The sequence below is a fragment of the Chlamydomonas reinhardtii genome, chromosome 3, assembly GCF_000002595.2.
Source record: "Chlamydomonas reinhardtii strain CC-503 cw92 mt+ chromosome 3, whole genome shotgun sequence".
NCBI classification, from domain to species: domain Eukaryota; kingdom Viridiplantae; phylum Chlorophyta; class Chlorophyceae; order Chlamydomonadales; family Chlamydomonadaceae; genus Chlamydomonas; species Chlamydomonas reinhardtii.
The window spans coordinates 1,769,667-1,787,901 of NC_057006.1; the positions used below are offsets into that span (position 1 = coordinate 1,769,667).

General features: G+C 61.2%; 4 protein-coding genes across 5 annotated transcripts; 3 read left to right on the forward strand and 1 right to left on the reverse strand.

Moving 5' to 3' along the window:
- Nucleotides 1-25: 25 nt before the first annotated feature.
- CHLRE_03g154000v5 (uncharacterized protein) lies at nucleotides 26-2,969 on the forward strand. Its single transcript, XM_043060561.1, has 8 exons — nucleotides 26-102; nucleotides 309-353; nucleotides 570-742; nucleotides 1,019-1,108; nucleotides 1,341-1,463; nucleotides 1,649-1,779; nucleotides 1,971-2,092; nucleotides 2,276-2,969. Exons 3-8 carry the CDS (start codon nucleotides 602-604, stop codon nucleotides 2,341-2,343), a joined length of 675 nt encoding a protein of 224 aa, XP_042925690.1. The 5' UTR covers nucleotides 26-102; nucleotides 309-353; nucleotides 570-601; the 3' UTR covers nucleotides 2,344-2,969.
- Nucleotides 2,970-4,505: 1,536 nt separating this feature from the next.
- On the forward strand, nucleotides 4,506-7,931 carry CHLRE_03g154050v5 (uncharacterized protein). Its single transcript, XM_043060562.1, has 8 exons — nucleotides 4,506-4,744; nucleotides 4,977-5,015; nucleotides 5,276-5,483; nucleotides 5,768-5,857; nucleotides 6,097-6,219; nucleotides 6,490-6,620; nucleotides 6,859-6,980; nucleotides 7,249-7,931. Exons 3-8 carry the CDS (start codon nucleotides 5,277-5,279, stop codon nucleotides 7,401-7,403), a joined length of 828 nt encoding a protein of 275 aa, XP_042925691.1. The 5' UTR covers nucleotides 4,506-4,744; nucleotides 4,977-5,015; nucleotide 5,276; the 3' UTR covers nucleotides 7,404-7,931.
- Nucleotides 7,932-8,625: 694 nt separating this feature from the next.
- Nucleotides 8,626-11,347, forward strand: CHLRE_03g154100v5 (uncharacterized protein). Of its 2 annotated transcripts, XM_001697497.2 has the most exons (6): nucleotides 8,626-8,914; nucleotides 9,072-9,304; nucleotides 9,450-9,575; nucleotides 9,705-9,835; nucleotides 9,966-10,087; nucleotides 10,266-11,347. In XM_001697497.2, the coding sequence occupies exons 2-6, from the start codon at nucleotides 9,098-9,100 to the stop codon at nucleotides 10,412-10,414; spliced, it is 735 nt and encodes a 244-aa protein (XP_001697549.2). In that variant the 5' UTR covers nucleotides 8,626-8,914; nucleotides 9,072-9,097; the 3' UTR covers nucleotides 10,415-11,347. The 2 variants fall into 2 exon arrangements, with proteins under 2 accessions (XP_001697549.2, XP_042925692.1); XM_043060563.1 differs by having other exon boundaries at nucleotides 8,626-9,304.
- Nucleotides 11,348-11,351: 4 nt separating this feature from the next.
- Nucleotides 11,352-18,235, reverse strand: CHLRE_03g154150v5 (uncharacterized protein). Its single transcript, XM_043060564.1, has 22 exons — nucleotides 18,086-18,235; nucleotides 17,647-17,754; nucleotides 17,398-17,458; nucleotides 17,182-17,255; nucleotides 16,796-16,933; nucleotides 16,499-16,567; nucleotides 16,153-16,298; nucleotides 15,882-15,936; nucleotides 15,633-15,750; nucleotides 15,372-15,475; nucleotides 15,111-15,242; nucleotides 14,744-14,868; nucleotides 14,533-14,611; nucleotides 14,056-14,399; nucleotides 13,779-13,894; nucleotides 13,450-13,634; nucleotides 13,213-13,276; nucleotides 12,976-13,112; nucleotides 12,637-12,804; nucleotides 12,411-12,513; nucleotides 12,123-12,285; nucleotides 11,352-11,907 (listed from the first exon to the last, which is right to left on the reverse strand). The coding sequence occupies exons 1-22, from the start codon at nucleotides 18,137-18,139 to the stop codon at nucleotides 11,727-11,729; spliced, it is 2,724 nt and encodes a 907-aa protein (XP_042925693.1). The 5' UTR covers nucleotides 18,140-18,235; the 3' UTR covers nucleotides 11,352-11,726.

An 18,235-nucleotide genomic window follows, 5' to 3' on the forward strand; every position in this document is an offset into this window, starting at 1 on the left:
GGATGGGGTGCCCTCAAATTGGAGAGTTACAATACAGTTTTCAGGGCTCTCAGTCAGCTCTTGGTGACTACTACTGGCGCGCATGCTTCTTGTTGAAGTAAGGTGAGCAGGCGCCGCGGCCATGCGGGTTCTCAGGCAGCTGACCGTTTCGAAGTTATCTGCTTGCGCGGGCTGTGTTCGGGCTGGGGTGCGCGGGCTCGTGGTGCGTGCCTGCACCCGTTGCCATGGCATGTCAACTGTGTCAACGGCAGCCTCGAGCAGATCAGATCTGGGGCCTGGCTCACAACGGATTACGACTGTTCATGTAGGCCCAAGCCCTTTAAGTCCAAGACACTTCAACGCGCCACTCCAACGTGGGTTCCCATAAGGACTGAAAGAAGTGTGGCCGCACGTGCCAACCTTGGTGGCGCCAGCCTTGCTACTAGTTGGCGACGGCACTATCCACTATTACTCACTTGAGACCCTGCGCGAAGGACTGCACTGGCATTTTAGGTTTCACCAGTGTGTCCCCAGCGCACGCAGCCCGGTGTAAACACTGCGCTAACAGTCCCTTCCCCTCCCCTCCCCAGTCCCCCTGTGCCCTTCCCCCATCGTGTGCAGCATGTTCGATGTGTTCAGCGCTATTGGGAATGCAGTTACAGACATTGGCCAGGCCACCGGCCTGAACCGGGCCTTTGGCTTGCTCTACACCAAGGGCCTGTCAGGTCAACGCCAGGAGCTGCTGAAGCTGCTGGTTGCTGCGGTGCGTGACCCCCGGGGAGCAGGGAACGTGAAGGGCAGGGGGGTTATAGGGGGTTTTTGGACCCTGCCGGGGACCCTGCTGCTAGCGCGTGCGCATAACCGCTGAACCCTGGCCTAGCCTGCGGCACCGATGCGGACCACTGAGGCCACACGAAAACCCTGTCTTCAGCCGCAAGGTGCACTTGTCGCAATATGTGTCCCTCGCGGCCTGTGTACGTTCGTCCTTCAATTTGTGCGTGCCTTATGCTTGCTTCCCGCCATAATCAATACTATGCAGTCCGCCAACGTGTATGAGCATGCTAACGATGAAGACTACAAGTACGATGAGACACGGTTCCTGGGCAGCCGCCTTCGCCGCACGGACGAGGTAACCGCAAACTGCACAGCACACAAAGACACGTGCGTGCGCCTTACATGATGACGTCGCACTGCTGTCCTCCTGTACGCCTCACCTCCCTGCTCACGTCCCACGATCGGAGATGGCAGGAACCCAATACGGTAGTGCAGCAGCCCATGCATGTATCTGAAATTTCGCGTCCGTCACTTTGACCGGTCGCTTGCTTCATCTAACTTTCTGCCCTCATACCACACGCACGCAGGGCAGCAAGGGCTCCGGCTACGGCTACGTGCGCTACGCGGTGTACCAGGTGGCGAGCGGCCCCTACGCCGGCAAGACAATCCTGGCGTACGAGGGCACATTCAGCAGCGACCAGAAGTGGCAGGTGCGTCACATGCACAGGGCGGTCACACGCTATCCATAGATAGTTTCAGAAGGTGCCAAAGCGCTTGCCCCAACTCACGCGGCAGGCCGCCTACCCCATGACCTCCACGCACATCGATGGAATGCCTGACCACTCTTCTACTCCTCCCGATCCACCCGCCTCGCGCTCACCATGCGCACGCACAGGACTTCAAGCTAATGCTGGGCAACTTCAAGGAAACGGCCAACACCGCCGAGTCCATATACCACCAGGTCCGCCCCGACTTCATCACCGGCCACTCGCTGGGCGGCTGCATTGCCGAGGTGGTGTGCTCCAGGTGCGGGCGTGTGCGGGCGCGTGTGTGTGTGTGTGTGCGCGTGTGTGTGTGTGTGTGTGTGCTAGGCTGCTTTCTTGGATGAATACACACGCTCCTCAGTCCCGCGTCTTCATGAAAACGCTACCCTATGCCATGACCCACCCGCCCCACCCACCGACCACTGCCCGCCCCTGCCTATCCTGCCCGCGCAGGACCGGGTGCCGCGGTGCCGCCTTCAACGCGCCTGGGCCCTGGTCGCCTGTGGCGGAACTCAACGTGGTTGACGGGGACAAGTACAACGACGTTGAGTTTGAGATCCACCTGGCTGTCGCGGGTAAGTACTGCATCTGGGTCAGTCTTTTCGCAATTGCTGGGCTTGACTCCGTCCGACGCGGCCCAGCATGCACTGAGTAGCGGGGTAGCTAGCGGTGGCACCTATTGTCCACAGCGTTACAGCGCCTGACCGGCCGATCTGCTTCCATGCGCACGTTGCGCCTGGCTAAATATTTACGCGCAGACCCACTGGTCGGCTTGGCCAATCAACGCGAGCGCGGGTGGCCGCGGCCACGGGCACATCGGCAATGAGGAGAGCGGCGCCTTGCACTGGCACGAGGGTGCTGGTGTCCTCGGCACGCACGCTGTTGACTGCATGGTGGCAGCCATTGGCCCCCTGTGAGCGCAGCGCGCGCCAGCCGGAGTGGAGGCCGCAGCAGGCCGGGCCGGGCGGGGCTGTGCACTGCAGAGAGGCCGAGTGTCCGTGTGAGGTTTTGAGGCGGGGCGTAGGGGACCCTGGGGACGGGGGGCGGGCACCTAGTCTTCCATTCATGATGAGGAGCGTGACTCATTTTGTCATGAGTTCTGCTGCGGGACCGGCAGTGTCTGCGCTGGATTCGGGAAATCCCGCGTCGCAATCTGTCTGAAGGCACGTGCGATCTATTCATTACCAGTATCAGTGTGTGCTGACGTTCACGTTGAGGGATTGCGTTGTGCGGCTTAACTCTGCCAACCGTGAACGTCACAGATCCACATTGCGGCACACACACACACACACGCACACACACACACACACACACACACACACACACACACTGAACATACAAACACACTGAACATACATATGAGGCCTGTCATCTTGGCTGTTGTGGTGGTGCCGCTTAGCATCCTGCTTGTTGGGAGCACTCAACACGCACCGTGTGTAACACACACCTTGCTTGCTGGCGCTGTCCACCACGTCCGCCTGCTGCGCGCCGCTCTGCAGCAGCAGCTCCACCCGCCTCAGTGCGCCGTCCACAGCCGCCAGGTGCAGGCACGTCAGAGTCAGAGCCATGCCGCCGCCGCCGCCTGGGTGGGCAAGGTGGTGCGGGCGGCACGAGTGGGAGAGCGCCTTGCACGTAACCCTAGCTACTCCGTTTATTTATGTGGCCCCTGCTGCTGCTGCTGCTGCTGCTGCTGCTGCTGCTGCTGCTGCTGCTGCTGGTGCCCACCGGCCATCCCTATCTGGCGCACTCGTGTGCTCACTTGACCGCTTGCCCCCAAACGTAACGCCGCGTACGCTAGCTAGGCAGCTAGGGACCACAGCTGCGCCTTACTTCCTGTAGGAAATGTTGCCTGGCGTGTTCTCCGGTGCCTTCGGCGCCTACCCGCCAGCCGTCCGCCAGCTAGCTAGCCCACCCATCACATCATGGATCAGTCTCGCTCTACGCAGTTTGCCAGCGCGCGGTGGCCCTCGTCAGCCCTCGGCGTTTACCATCCGTTTCGAGGCAACATGTCGACCCATGCCGCCCCAGTCCCACCCCGCCTCTGTAAACTCAGTAACTTCAGAATACCCGAACTCAAACCAACCCCCCCATACACGTTCCACTTGCGCTACTGAGTACTGACGACTGGTTCCCTCCTGTGCTGCCTGCCGCTAGTTCCGACAGCCTCTTCTGGCATCGTGCGCGTTCCATTCCTAGAAGCGTTACCGAACAGTAAGCAGGCTTGTAAGCAGGTAGGCCGTCTGCACTTGAGCCAGAGGGGTGGTATGGGGTACCGATCCTACCGATCCTCTGGTCACCCCAGGATAGACCGACTTGCTACCCTATGTGCCGCGACCTCCAATCCCAATCCCTGAGGTTCGGGTTCCAATCCTCGCCGTTCCTATCCCAATCCCTGAAAGCCTGGTTCCAATCCCCGCCCGACCAAACCCAATCCCCAAAAGTGGTGTTCCAATCCCTGGCCGGTCAAACCCAATCCTCAAGTGCTGGGTCCAATCCTACTCTGGCCAATCCAATCCACGGAGGGGTGACCGGCGGCGGGACCAATCCTATACCCCATACCACCCCTCTGCTTGAGCTCACGTGGCACGCACTTATCACAAGGCTGGCACGCACGTGCAAACGCAATGTCGGTCTTGCACGCATGAACATGCGTGACGTATCGTCGCGTTTGCGGCGGTACGGCAAGCCTCGATGGCGGCGAGCAACGTGCCCCACGAATGCTGCGCCCCGCACGGCCCGTTTAGGTCCTAGGCAGGGGACCCCTGGTCCTAGGCGTTGCGGCGGGCAACCTATGCTCCTTGACACCTAGGAGCCAATCACTGCGGTGCACGGCGTGCAGCGAAACCGTACAAACCGTCAAAACCCTGACCTGCCCTTAAACCCTGCCTGAAACCCTGAATGGTGCACGGGCAAAGCCACGAAGCCCCGCCACGTCTAAGGCACGCTTGTTTGCCGAATTCTGCGCTCAGTCCAGCTTCAATTTTAACTGTAAGACAAATCAACAGGTAAAAGTACGCATGTAAACCAGTGACTCTTGAGTTCTGCTCGAGCGCTGAGAAGTGAGAACCTTCTTCGCAATCGATGGGTTAAAGGCGCGATCGCCCCCTGGCCCGTGCCTACATTAAATGGGGTGCCCTCAAATTGGAGAGTTACAATACAGTGATCAGAGCTTTCAGTCAATTCCCGGTGACTACTGCTGGCGCTGCACCCTTCTACTTCTTGTTAAAGTAAGGCGCCGCGCGCGGCCGTGCAGCGGGTTCTCAGGCAGTCGACCGTTTAGAAGCAACGTTCATGTTACCTGCTTGTGCGGGTTGTGTTAAGGATGGGAGTGACTCGGGGTCTGCGAGCTCACGGCGCCTGCTGCACCTTGGTTGCCAGGGCATGTCCAGCAGAACGTCAACGGCCTCGAGCAATCAAATCTGAGGCCTGGCTGACAACAGATTACGACTGTTCGCGTAGGCCTCAAGCCCAAGACACTTCAACCTGCCAACCAGGAACGTGAGTTTGTTGGGTGTCCACAAGGATCCTTGTAAAAAAGTGTGGCGGGCTAACGCACGTGCGTGTCAACTGCGCTTTCCATTTGTTTACAGTCCTTAGACAGATATTGAATCAGTTCTGCATTGCGAACGTCGCGCAAACAACTGCACTGACATAGTAGGTTCCGCTGGGCGCACTCGGCGTGCGTGACCACTACTGACCACTACGCTAACAGTCCCGTCCCCTCCGCTTTCCCTGTGCCTTTCCCCCATCGTGTGCAGCATGTTCGATGTTTTCAGCGCTATTGGGAATGCAATTGCAGACATTACTCAGGATGCGGTCAAAGCAGTTGGACACGTGACCGCAAGTGTGGGGGATGCGACCGCAGCTATTGGCCATGCCACCGGCCTGAACCAGGCCATGGGCCTGCTCTACACCAAGGGCCTGTCAGGTCAACGCCAGGAGCTGCTGAAGCTGCTGGTTGCTGCGGTGCGTGACCCCCGGGGAGCAGGGAACGTGAAGGGCAGGGGGGTTGTAGGGGGTTTTTGGACCCTGCCCGCCGGGGACCCTGCTGCTAGCACGTGCGCATAACCGCTGAACCCTGGCCTAGCCTGCGGCACCGATGCGGACCGCTGAGGCCACACGAAAACCCTGTCTTGCGCCGCAAGGTGCACTTGTTGCTTTACATGTCCCTCGCGGCTTGTGTACGTTCGTTGTTCAACTTGTGCGTGCCTTATGCTTGCTTCGCGCCACTCACATTCAATACCATGCAGTCCGCCAACGTGTATGAGCATGCCAACGACCAGGGCTACAAGTACGATGAGACGCGGTTCCTGGGCAACCGCCTTCGCCGCACGGACGAGGTAGTAAGCGCAAACTGCACAGCACACAAAGACACGTGCGTACGTGCGCCTTACATGATGACGTCGCACTGCTGTCCTCCTGTACGCCTCACCTCCCTGCTCACGTCCCACGATCGGAGATGGCAGGAACCCAATACGGTAGTGCAGCAGCCCATGCATTTATTTGAAATTTCGCATTTGTCACTTTGACCGGTCGCTTGCTTCATCTAACTTTCTGCCCTCATACCACACGCACGCAGGGCAGCAAGGGCTCCGGCTATGGCTTTGTGCGCTACGCGGTGTACCAGGTGGCGAGCGGCCCCTACGCCGGCAAGACAATCCTGGCGTACGAGGGCACATTCAGCAGCGACCAGAAGTGGCAGGTGCGTCCTATACACTCTCTGGGCTCTGGGCAGAATGTCCGCATGGAGGCGGCAGCATGAGCCTGGTCCGCCCCGCTGCCGCAAGTTGTCCCAAGTACTCGATCAATCGCTTACACACACACGCATTGTTCTGTTCACCAAACGTGCTACCATGCACATGGCACTCCGGGACGTACCCCATGACTGCCACGCACACTAACCCGATTATTTCATGCCCGACCACTTATCCTCCCCATCCACCCGCCTCGCGCTCACCATGCGCACGCACAGGACTTCAAGCTAATGCTGGGCAACTTCAAGGCGACGGCCAACACCGCCGAGTCCATATACCACCAGGTCCGCCCCGACTTCATCACCGGCCACTCGCTGGGCGGCTGCATTGCCGAGGTGGTGTGCTCCAGGTGCGGGCGTGTGCGGGCGTGTGTGTGTGTGTGTGTGTGTGTGTGTGTGTGTGTGTGTGTGTGTGTGTGTGTGTGTGTGTGTGTGTGTGTGTGTGTGTGTGTGTGCTAGGCTGCTTTCTTGGATGAATACACACGCTCCTCAGTCCCGCGTCTTCATGAAAACGCTACCCTATGCCCTGACCCACCCGCCCCACCCACCGACCACTGCCTGCTGCCCCTGCCTATCCTGCCCGCGCAGGACCGGCTGCCGCGGTGCCGCCTTCAACGCGCCTGGGCCCTGGTCGCCTGTGGCGGAACTCAACGTGGTTGACGGGGACAAGTACAACGACGTTGAGTTTGAGATCCACCTGGCTGTCGCGGGTAAGCGCTCTGTCCGTTCGGGCCGGGCGCAGGCTGCTTGGGAAATTTGTTCGTTCGGGTCGGGGTAGGGCTGGGGCTTTGGAGGGACCGCACTTTGGGCTAGGGCTTGCAGTGCGCGCGGCTTCTGCAGTGCAATTATTCGGCTATGCTCCCACGCGTACCCAACATGGGCTAACAGCCTAGCGGTGGCCCCCTCGCTGGACAAGGCAGCTGAATGACCGCCCCGCTCCCTCACGCGCCCACTGCCTCGCTACTCGTTGATGCGCAGACCCGGTGGTTAGCTTGGCCAACTCGAGCTCGGGCGGCCGCGGCCACGGCCACATCGGCAACGAGAACAGTGGCGCCGTGCACTGGCACGAGGGTGCTGGTGTCCTCGGCACGCACGGCATTGACTGCATGGTGGCAGCCATTGGCCCCCTGTGAGCGCAGCGCGAGCTACATGAAGGCCGCAGCAGGCCGGGCCGGGCCGTGCAATCAATGCAGAGTGGCCGCGTGTGCGTGTGGAGTTTTGAGGCGGGATGCAGGGGACACTGGGTACGGGGGGCGCGCACCTAGTTTTCCATTTATGAGGAGCGTGATTCATTCTGTCGTGCGTTTGTATCGTTCTGCTCCGGGGCCGATGTTTGCACCCAATTCTGGTTATCCTGTGTCGCAGCCCGTTTGAAGGCACGTGCGACTTATTTTTCATCAGTACCGTATTCATGTATTTCCCTATATCTCGAGGGCGACTTTGGATTGTGCAAGCTTGGCTCTGCCAACCGTGAACGTGCCAGATCCGAATTACGACATACACACACACGCATACACAGTCTTTGCGTTTATTTATCCTTGTGTTCTTTCAAACATTCGACGATTGTGTGAGGCACGCCACCATGGCTTTCATGATGACGCCACATGATGTCCTGCTTGTTGGGCGCGCTCAACACGCACCGTGTGTAACACTAACCTTGCTTATTGACGCGCTTGAAACATACGTGCTTGCTGGCGCCGTCCACCGCGTCTGCTTGCTGCGCGCCGCTCTGCAGCAGCAGCTCCACCAGCCTCAGTGCGCCGTCCACAGCCGCCAGGTGCAGGCACGTCAGAGTCAGAGCCATGCCGCCGCCTCCTGGGTGGGCAAGGTGGTGCGGGCGGCACGAGTGGGAGAGCGCCTTGCACGGTGCCGCCATTGCCGTCAGCCGCACTCGTATCACATCCCTCCCATATCGTGCGGCCCACGTACTGGCATCCACTTCAAATGCACTTATGCACGGAGCGGGGTGCGTGGGCAGGCAGAACGCGTGTGACCCGTACCACACCGTAATACCACTGCGTTCCCATCGGGCAACCTCCACCGCGCCCCGGCTTACAAACTCACTGCATCGCCACTGTGCCGCTGGACACGCTCCTTTGTACTCACATATGTGGGTGCGATTTTAGGCTGCTCCTGTCTGCAAGCGAGCTGTCGTTGAGCTCTCGTGCCACGCATGCCTGCGGCACTGCGGGTCCCAGGTGAAGTCCTATCCTGCCACAGTACACCTTCCAAGGTGTTGCAGGCGGCATGTGCTTTGCCATGCCTTATTGCTCGTGTACGTTCATGTGTTCATATCTGTGTGCCTGTGCTCATCAACTTCATGTCGCAGACAGCTTCTTAGATCCAGCTATTTCTCTTATAGCTTGCTTGCTTGCTGTATTTTGCAGCAAAGTAATATACTAGGACGTCTGAGTGTGTACACTCGGACACAGTACTCATAAGTTGTCGCGAGACTACGTGAAAACCTCATGGCGTAGCAGCAACCGCAGTGCCGACACAACCATTACATTAGCATTCAGTCAACTCCACAAGTATACGCTTGATGCGTGTAAAGCAGGTCAAGTTTGGTTGTCATTTGCCTTACTGTCCCCGGCCTGTCAGCGACCACGGAGGCTGACAGGCATAAGCGCATAGAAATCTTGAGGTACGTTTTTGATGATGAACCCGGTGGAGTGCCGCTGCGTGGGGCGCGCCTTGTCGGCACCATCCGACACGGGCAACAATGTGCCGACTGCCTTCCCTTCCCCTCCGGCCTCTGACCCTGGCTGGGATAGCGCGCGACCCATCTACTGTTTATGTAGGACCTTAGAAGATGGTTTGTAGCAGTATGCATGAGGGGCGCCACAGGGAGGCCCACAGGAAGCCCGCTCCTGTGCCGCCGCCAAAGCACACCAACGGCCTGTCTGGCCCGCACCGCGACGAGCTGCTGCGGCTGCTGGCGGCAGCTGCTGCGAATGTATGCCAACACGAAGTAAAGGGGCATAATTGCGATGAAGACAAATACCTTGGGTTGCGCTTGCGCCGCACAGAGTCGGTGAGTGGCTCTGGTCTGGCTACTGGAAGCCGAGTACGTACGGTAGATGCCTAGGTTTGCTCCGGGGAAGGCCACAGCGCATTACCAGCTCTTTACAACACACTGGCGACGCTACGGTGCACCTGTGTCGCCAACCTGGCTGCAGGGCAGTCGGTGTACGGGCGCTAAGGACTACATGGCGTACGCGGTGTACCGTGTGGTCAGCGGCCCGTTGCACAACAAAACCATCCTGGCCTACCAGGGCAGCAGCTGCGACGCCCACCTCGTGCAGGTGCGTGCGGGGCTGGGCCAAGCACTCAACCCACATCGGTGCCTGGTCATAAACAGCGAGACTGTGACTCAGCGAGCGGTCATTTTGCCTGCTCCGTACTCCCTAAGAACCGTGTTGTGTGGCCCTCAGGATTTCAAGCAGATGCTGGGGCGGTTTAAATCTGTAGCCGACAAAGCCGAGGCGGTTTATGAGGACGTGGGTCCCGACTTCATCACTGGCCACTCGCTTGGCGGCTGCATTGCCGAGGTGGTGTGCTCCAGGTGCGCGTGCTGTGGTGCCGCCTAGACTCCGTGTGTGCGCACATGAATGCTAGGCTAAGCACCCGACTTGGCTTAATGCATCCTTTCGACCTTGAGGGAATAGGCGACTGCTGCCCTCCTGACCATGCAGGACCGGCTGCCGTGGCGCTGCCTTCAACTCGCCCGGGCCCTGGTCGTCAGAACCTGACCACTGTGTGGTGGACGGAGACAAGCACGGCGGGGCTGAGTTCGAGATCCACCTTGCGGTCGCGGGTGAGTGCTCGTGGGGCCCAGCGTTGCTCCTGCGGTGGGGCCTGCCAGCAGGTTGCTGCATGCCGGGCGACTCTACAAGAGATAGGCAAGCATCTTGCCGGGCACCTATCGTAAGTTTGCTGAAGCTCGGCTCCGGCAGTCGCTTGCCTGAGGAGGAGCATGTGCGTGCTGCTTGCAGACCCACTGGTCGCCCTCGCCAACTCGAACGCGGGCCGGCGCCCTCATGGCCATATTGGCAGCGAGCAGAGCGGCGCCGTGCACTGGCACTTTGCCATTAGCGGCTTGCACAGCATGGATGCCATGGTAAACGACCTGGGGCACCTGTAAGGCGGGGCCGGGGCGGGTGGGACAGCACGCTACATGCGGTGGACTGGCAGTGAGGTGGGATCAGGGCGTGCAGCGTGAGCGAGTAAAAATCAGTTCGATAGCCAGCGTGTATGAGCGAAGCCTCCGTACTGCGCGCCGTATTCATGCAATGTGTATTTGTCAAACTGCTGACCCAGACAGTCATCCCATGTAGGCGTTAGATAGCACGCAGAGTAGCACTAGCTGATGGATGACCAGGCATAGCAGGGCAGGCACTGGCTTATTATGGCTTCTGGTGTGAGAGCACAAACGCTGCTGGGTAGTACTGATGACGGGGCACCCTTGGGTGTATTAATCCTAACTCATTCTTGTAGCGTCCGTACTTGGGAAGCACGCGGAAATCATACCGTGTTATGTGAGCCATTGGGCTTTCGAGGATGCGAGTTACTAGACATGCGGGGGCCTTCCTCGACTGCCCCCGGACTGCCTAAAGCCTGACTACCGGTACTTGTCTCCTTGTGTTACGAATGACGCTTAGCGGCTGCGAGTGCGATTGGGATTCAGGCCCCATCGAGCTTGACACAGTTTACTGGTTCATTGCCATGCGGGTGCGGAGATGCAGACACCAGTGCGATCGTAAAGCGGGTCGCGTAAATGCTCCCGACCATGGGGCCGGAGACGGCCAGGACGCGCGGAGCACGGCAGTGCTATACTGCTATGCTAGAAGTCAGGAGGCTTGATTGCCGCAGGCCGGGATGTGTGAGTGCCGTCGTTAGAGGCTGCTTGTGCCCTTGCCTCGCCACAGTCGCCAGTGCTTTGTTTCACCGCTGCACGTCAATGGGTCACAGTGACTGGTGTAGGGCGGGAAGCGTCTGCGTGCAGCTGTGCTCTTTCAGGCCGACTAGTTGCTGCTTGGTAACCCCAAGGGCGGCGACTTGCTTGGCAAATCGGCGACTCGAGCCAAACATCCTTACAGTGCCCTCCACGGGTGCGACATGCCGCCCCCATGGTGTGTTCGGGCCATGATGTATCAGGCACTAGTACGCGCTAGCACTAGTGCAACCCTGCCGACACCAAAATGTGCCTGTGCGTGCAGCACAGCGAGCGCAGTTCCGCACACAAGTCTCTAACCAGCGTTCCCAACCCGCGACAAACCCGACCTGCCTTCCATCGCCGGTGATGTCCAACCTTGCGTTCATTGCACCGGCGATGTGCCGAGCCCAACCTCCCCGCCGCACAACCTCATCGCGCCTGGCCGTCCTAGCTTCTGGTCTTCGCAACAGCCCGGCTTAACACAAACAGTCATGCCACACCGGCGCTTCCCTACAGCGCCCTACAACCCGCCCCCGACGGTGCCGCTGGCGCTGGCGCCCGCGCTGCTGAGCAGCAGGAACAACTCCTCATCCGCGAGCCGCCCCTTCACACCCACCACCAAGTCCCAGGCGTTGCGGCCGCCGTTGTCGCGCACGCCCAGCGAGGCGCCGCGCCGCAGCAACAGCTTCGCGGCGTCATACCTGCACGTTGGTTGTGAGTGCGTTTTGTCTGTTGTTGCGATTGACAGGACCTGTTCTGTTGTTGTTGGTTACAATGTGGAACAAGGACCCCCACCACATGCGGGCGGTACAGTGACTGCCAGTGTAAGCAGACCAATGTGTGCAATCTCCTGCCCTTCGAGCCGCCCAGTGAACCGCACCCATATGATGTAGGGTGAACCCAGCAGGAGACTCACCGGTCGGACAGGAGCGCGTAGTGCAGCGGCGTGTGGCCGCCCCCCGCGCCGTCCACCGCGTCTGCCTGCGCGCCGCTCTGCAGCAGCAGCTCCACCAGCCTCAGGGCGCCGTCCACAGCCGCCAGGTGCAGGCACGTCAGAGTCAGAGCCATGCCGCCGCCGCCTGGAGTGGCGTAGGCAGGAAAAGAGAGGCGTTCCAACTTGACAATCTCGCTGTGAGCCAAATGAACGTCGCTCCACATGGCACAGGACAGCCCTGAAGGCCAGACACTGCCTGTGAACACGCACCTGAGGGCCCGTGTTGGCTCGCACCGTACCCCGCGTGCGGCGGCGCCATGGCCGCCATCTCGCGCATCTCGTTGATCAACAGCGCCGCGCGAGGGGCGCGGACCTGCATTCGTCGGCCGCATCGGGCATGAGTACGGTACTTAAGTACAGCGTCGGTGGCTTCTTGAATCATCCTGGCTGGGCCCCCTATGAATGTATGCCGCCTGGCTCCTTCCGTGCCGCGCACCTGCGCCGCCGGGTCTGCCCCCCACGCGATGGCCTGCAGCGCTGCCCGCACGTCGCCCGCCTCAACCGCGTGCCACAGCAGCAGCGACAACTGATGCGCGCGGCCGCCCGGGCCGGTCTGCACCTGCGGCGGCACCGCCGCCACATACATCCGCCCAACGTACTTGGCCTGTGTGCGGAACATGGAGAAATGGAGGCCAAGGCGTTGACGAAGCCGAGCCTGGCTCAAGGTTAACGCTAGGGCGCATTAGCAACCGCGTTTCCACGGGCGGGTGCACCCACCGTGCGTTGATGCAACCGATGCGCGCTTCACCGACCCCTGGGGTAATCGATGCCTCACCTGGATGTATCTTTGCTTCTCCGCTAGCGGCGCTCGGAGGTGTGGCTTGCCCAGCATCCAGCCTTCGCTGCCCGCGCCGCCACCGCTGTTGCCGCGGGCGGCCTTCCGCGCCAGCGCCGCCGCGTTGAAGGGGTTTGCTGCGGTTGTACAATGGGTACAGACGTGCATCGGTGACCAAGCCATCCTGCCAGTTATGACTATGATCGAAAAGAGGCAGGCAGGTAAGCGCGGTCTCACCGTCATCCTCCTCGTCCTCGCACCACACCCAGCCGTCATCTCCGCGGCCGCTGGTGGACGGGCTCTGCGGCATGGGACGTTCCCAGCATCGTCACGTGCTGCTGCCAAATCCTGAGACCAGGGTGCGCTCGAGGAATGCAATGAAGTGAGCAAGACCTGGACACCGTGACCTGCCAGCATCGGTCATGCCCTGTCGACGCGCGCCCTGTAAACCGAACGTACCCTGCCCAGCCTCACCTCCTGTTGCTGGTTATGCAGCTGTTGCTGGTGCTGCTGCTGCATCTGCTGCTGCTGCGCGGGCAGGCGCGCCTCCCACACGGTGTTGACGGCTGCGTTGCCCAGCTGCTTGAACAGCTCGAGAATGGACGGCTCCCACACGCGCACATCCAGAGTCAGTGAGCGAACCTTTGACACGTGCACGCCTGCAGGTGCATTGTGCACGTTGACCCGAGAGCGAAGTTTCAGACGAGCTGACAGCCAGGTCGTGCCAAGCTGGTACCGTAATTGAGGATACGCGCGCGTGTTAAGCTGCCAGGAGGAGGACGCATCCTTAGCTCGCCACGTACCTAGTTGCCGGTGCACGCCTGAGCACTCAATGCAGAGCAGACACCCGAGGTTGAGCGACGCCCAGTCGGGGTCCGGAGCGCCGCAGTCGCAGCAGGCCGTGTTGCCGGGCACACGCCTGCAGCCGCGCGCACGCCATTTGTTGCCAGCTGCCACTCGTAAGCACACCTCACCCCTGACTTGCAGCGTCTCGCAAACACACGCAAGCTACCGCGTAAGCGCGCAGCCTCAATCACCCGGACAGCATTCACGGCATCACTGGCGTTACTTCAAGCTCACCTGAGCAGTTCCAAGGGACTGACGGCGTTGCCGCCGCCCACTGACGAGTCCGCCGACGCCGACGCCGTGTGGCGCGATGGCGTCCCCACCGCCGAGTGCGGGTGCGCTGCCCCGCCACCAATGGACAACCCTCGCACGTCGGCGGTCACGCTGCCCATCGGGCTGACCAGGTTTGAGCCCGCGCTGACAAGACCAGCCGCCACGCCGCCGGTTGCCGCTGCCGCGGCACTGGCGCCTGCGGCGCTGAAGGAGGAGCTGGGGACAGGGCGCATCGCTGGCGAGCCCGGCAGCGGCAGCGCGCCGCCGTCTGACGCCACCGAGTTGAGCAGCGTGCTGATGGCAACCTGCCATGCATATGGAACAGAGTAAGTTATGTAGCGACGGGAGTAGCGAGCAAATCCTTGTGCGAGCGGCAAACCGTACAACCATACACTGTTCACGGCCGCGTGTTCCCAGCCCGGGCGTAGCCCCACTCGCCTGCAGCAGGCTGACCCAGGCCGCGCGGTCGGGCTCGGACTCGGCTTGGAGTGCCAGTGTGCCTGTGGGGCTCACCACCCTGCACGGCAGGCACCACGCATGCGGGTGATAGACGTCAATGGCGCAGCAGTACGCCAGTGCCGACAGGCGATGCACAGGGCGTGCAACGTGTCAACGGTATTCAGGACAGCACACGCCTAGACAGCCGCACCTGAAGCAGAAGCGCAGCTGCGGCTCCGCTTCGTCATCCAGCTTGATGGTGGAGGTGAGCAGGTTGACGCCGGTGGTGGCGGGCGTGTGCGCCTCCACGCCGCGCAGCTTGTTGAGCAGCGAGTCCTGCCAGGCGGCGGCAGCGGCAGGGTAAGGCAGCGGAAGGGAAGGCCGAGGCAGCGGGCCCAGCAGCAGCACCCGCGTCGCTACGTGCCCCGACAGGCATGCATTACATGACGCACGCGTCATTTCAGAGAGCCGAACTAGCCACAACGACTCTTCCCAACCGACATTTCTTGTTTCAGCACTGTTTGCAGAGCACCGGGCAATACTCAAGGAACTCACTCACACGCACCACGCCTCCACACCTTTTGGCTGTAGTAGTACAGCACGCCGCGCGAGTCCAGCACGAAAAACCGCCGCTTCCACTCGCCCGCCACCACCTTGCCGCCCGCGCCGCCGCCCGCGCCCGCACCGCCGCTGCGCTTGAGCAGGTAGCCCTGTGTGCAGAGCACGAGCGGTCGCATGCAGTCACAGGCGCAATTTGAAATTGCAAATTAGGATTTGAAGATACTTGCGCCCAGGAATGGATCGTGGGTAGCGGCCATGCCCAGACGCCCGCTGCGTACCTGTCTGAGAACGGTGACAGACGGGTTGGCGTCCCCGGCTGTTTGCGCCGCGCGCGTGTTCCGCAGTGCCGCCTCAGCCGCGAGCACCGCCGCAGACTTGGCAGCTGCGGTCAGCGACCCAGCAAGGCAGACGTGTGCAGTTCCACATCATCATTCCTCTTCAAGCCAATTGGAACACCCCCGATAGGGGCACAAAGGCCCTACATAAGCCCATGCAGCCGCCGTGGCGGCAACGTGCCCAGCACATACATCCAAACACACCCGTCATCTGCATGGGTCCGTGCCCCGATTCGTCCAGGGAGCTGGGCGCAGCTGCTGCCGCAGCCGCCGCCTCCGCACTGAGCGCCTTGCAACGGGCTGCCTCCTCCACCAGCTTGGCCTGCGTATAGGACGACCGGAAGCTTGGTACCTTGTTCTGCCCATATGCTGCCCTGAGGGTTGTCCTCAGCATCGAACCACCGCTTGGCAAGGTGCTGTGATGGCCCCCAAAGCGCCCGTCCCCGGTCGCACCTGTAACTCTCCCTCCGCGGTGCGCGCCTCTGCCACCACGGCTCGTGCCGTATCCCTACGGCCAGAAAGCCGCGGATGCAGGCAATGTCGGGGGTTGGATCCTCTTGTTAACACAAGATGCAACACACACCGGCAGATGCACGTATGCGCGCTTGTCGTTACCCGTTTATAACACACACACACACACACACACACACTCCGCGTGCACAGACTCGACCCCCTTTTTTGCCCTCCGCACTCGCATACGCACACGCGCCCGCACGCTGCGTACCCGAGCGGCGTGAGGCGGCCCAGCATCTCGCTGCCACTGCGCAGCGCGGCGTGGTGTGCACCCACGCTGTCGAGCAGCAGCTGCAGGAAGCTGTAGCGCCGCCGCGCGTCCGCCGCAGCCAGCCGCCGTGCCACGTCAAAGCGCGCCTGAACGAGGCGGTTGGCGGGAGGCGGTTGCGAGGAGCGGTTGGTCATGGTAACTTAACGTCCAAAAGTGCCAGCAACCACCCCTACACCTCCTTTACGATGCACTCCCCCCAACTTGCAGGCATTCTCCCTCGTCTGCATGAAGCGCGGAGCCACAACGGCCCCGCAGCCAGCCCCGCGACCCGGCTTCCCAGCCCCACCTCCTCCGCCACCAGGCGTGCCGTGGCCAGCTCGCTGGACGCCTTGTCCAACACCTCCCGCTTCGTGCCCTGCGCACGTCAGGGCCGACACACACTAACAACATTGAGGCGCCGTCCTCTCCAGAAACAGGCTGCCGCTATCCATAGGTGCAGTCCCTTGGCCTGCCTTTCCCTCCTTCAGGACTCTGCCCACGTCGCCTACTGTTCACCCAGTGCCCACGCCCTGTACCCGCGCCCTGCACCCGTGCCTGCAACCACGCCCTGCACCCCGCTGCGCCCCTCGCCGGGCCGCCCTGCCTTTTTGAGCGCCAGCACGCGCGAGGTGGCGTCCTCCAGGTCGGAGCTGCTGCGCTCGAAGGCGCGGTGTGAGTCCCTCGCGCCCACCAGTAGGTCGTCCAGCCACTCGGCCGAGATCTGGTCCGCGGCGAACTCAATCTGCCGGAGCCGGGCGAGGCAGCAGCAGCAGCAGGGGGGCAGGAGCAAGTCAGCAGGCGGGCACGACGCAGCTGTAGGCAAGGCAAGTGTAGGGCTTGGCGCGGAGGTCAGGCGGAGGTGCCGTTGGGAGCTGAGGTGCCGGTTTGCAGGAGTACGGGGCTCGGTGTGCGAGTGGGCGAATACATGTGCGTGGCGCCTGGCGCGACAAAGCAACGAGCGCATGCCGCAGCATGCCGAGCTCGACTGACCTGGATCTTAAGCAAGTCGAAGTAGGAGGTCGACTCGCCGAGCGTGCTGATATACTTATGCACGGGCACACCACCTGTGCGGGCGGCCGTGCAACGTTGGTGCCAGGCCCGCCAGCCGTCACGGCACTTGCTCAGCCACATGCACGCCATTGCTGTGCCGCGTGTGTAGCACCAATCTAGCCCGCCCGTGGATGCGCCGCAGCTGGCCAACCGTACCTGACAGCTGCTCGCTCTCCTCTCCACTGAAGAACTCCGCTAGCCCGCCCACAAACAGCGACTGTGGCAATGCGGCGGCACAAGTACGGTACATGACTCGGCAAAACATCAGTCATACATCAAAGGCGCAACAAACCCAGCCATGGGCTGTCGCACCCGTGCACCAAGGGCCTTTGGACACGGGAGCTCCGTACGGTGCGTAGAGCATGCATGCACTCGTGCCTGCCTAGTGCCGCGCATTACACGCACCTGCGCCTTGCACAGATGCACCAGAGCGTCCCTGTACTGCCGGTAGTGCGCCACCAGCTTGGAGACCTTGTCCTTGAGCTTCCTGCAGCTGCCCTCCATCTCCGCCACCTGCCATCGCATGAGCGCCACCATTACATTGGTCGTCACAGTGTAGGTGTAATGCGAGCGAGCACTGGTGCTCTGCGCTCTGCAGGAGTCGAGGCTACACGCGCACCCACCGGCCAGGTGGCCAGTGGCCCACGGTCCAGCTGGTGCGCCGTTTCCCCGTGCTTGTCAAACAGCCTCCCATTGCCACACGCATCATGCTCAAGAGCTCGAAAACACAATGCGTGCGTTCCCAGCGTGCGTTCCCAGCATTCCGGATGGCTTAGGTTTGAGGCCTCTCCCAACTCCACAGCTACACCACGAGCGCATGGCTATGAGGTTTTGCAAAGCGCACCTTCAGGCGAAACGGTGGAGTGTCCTCTAGGCCCATATGAAACGGGTTCGCCATGGTCGGGGACATTCTGGGGAGCGTTTGAGCCAGCCGGCCCAGCCTTACACGCCAGTAGTTTGTGTGCTCGCTGTCACAGGCACAAACGCGCTACCA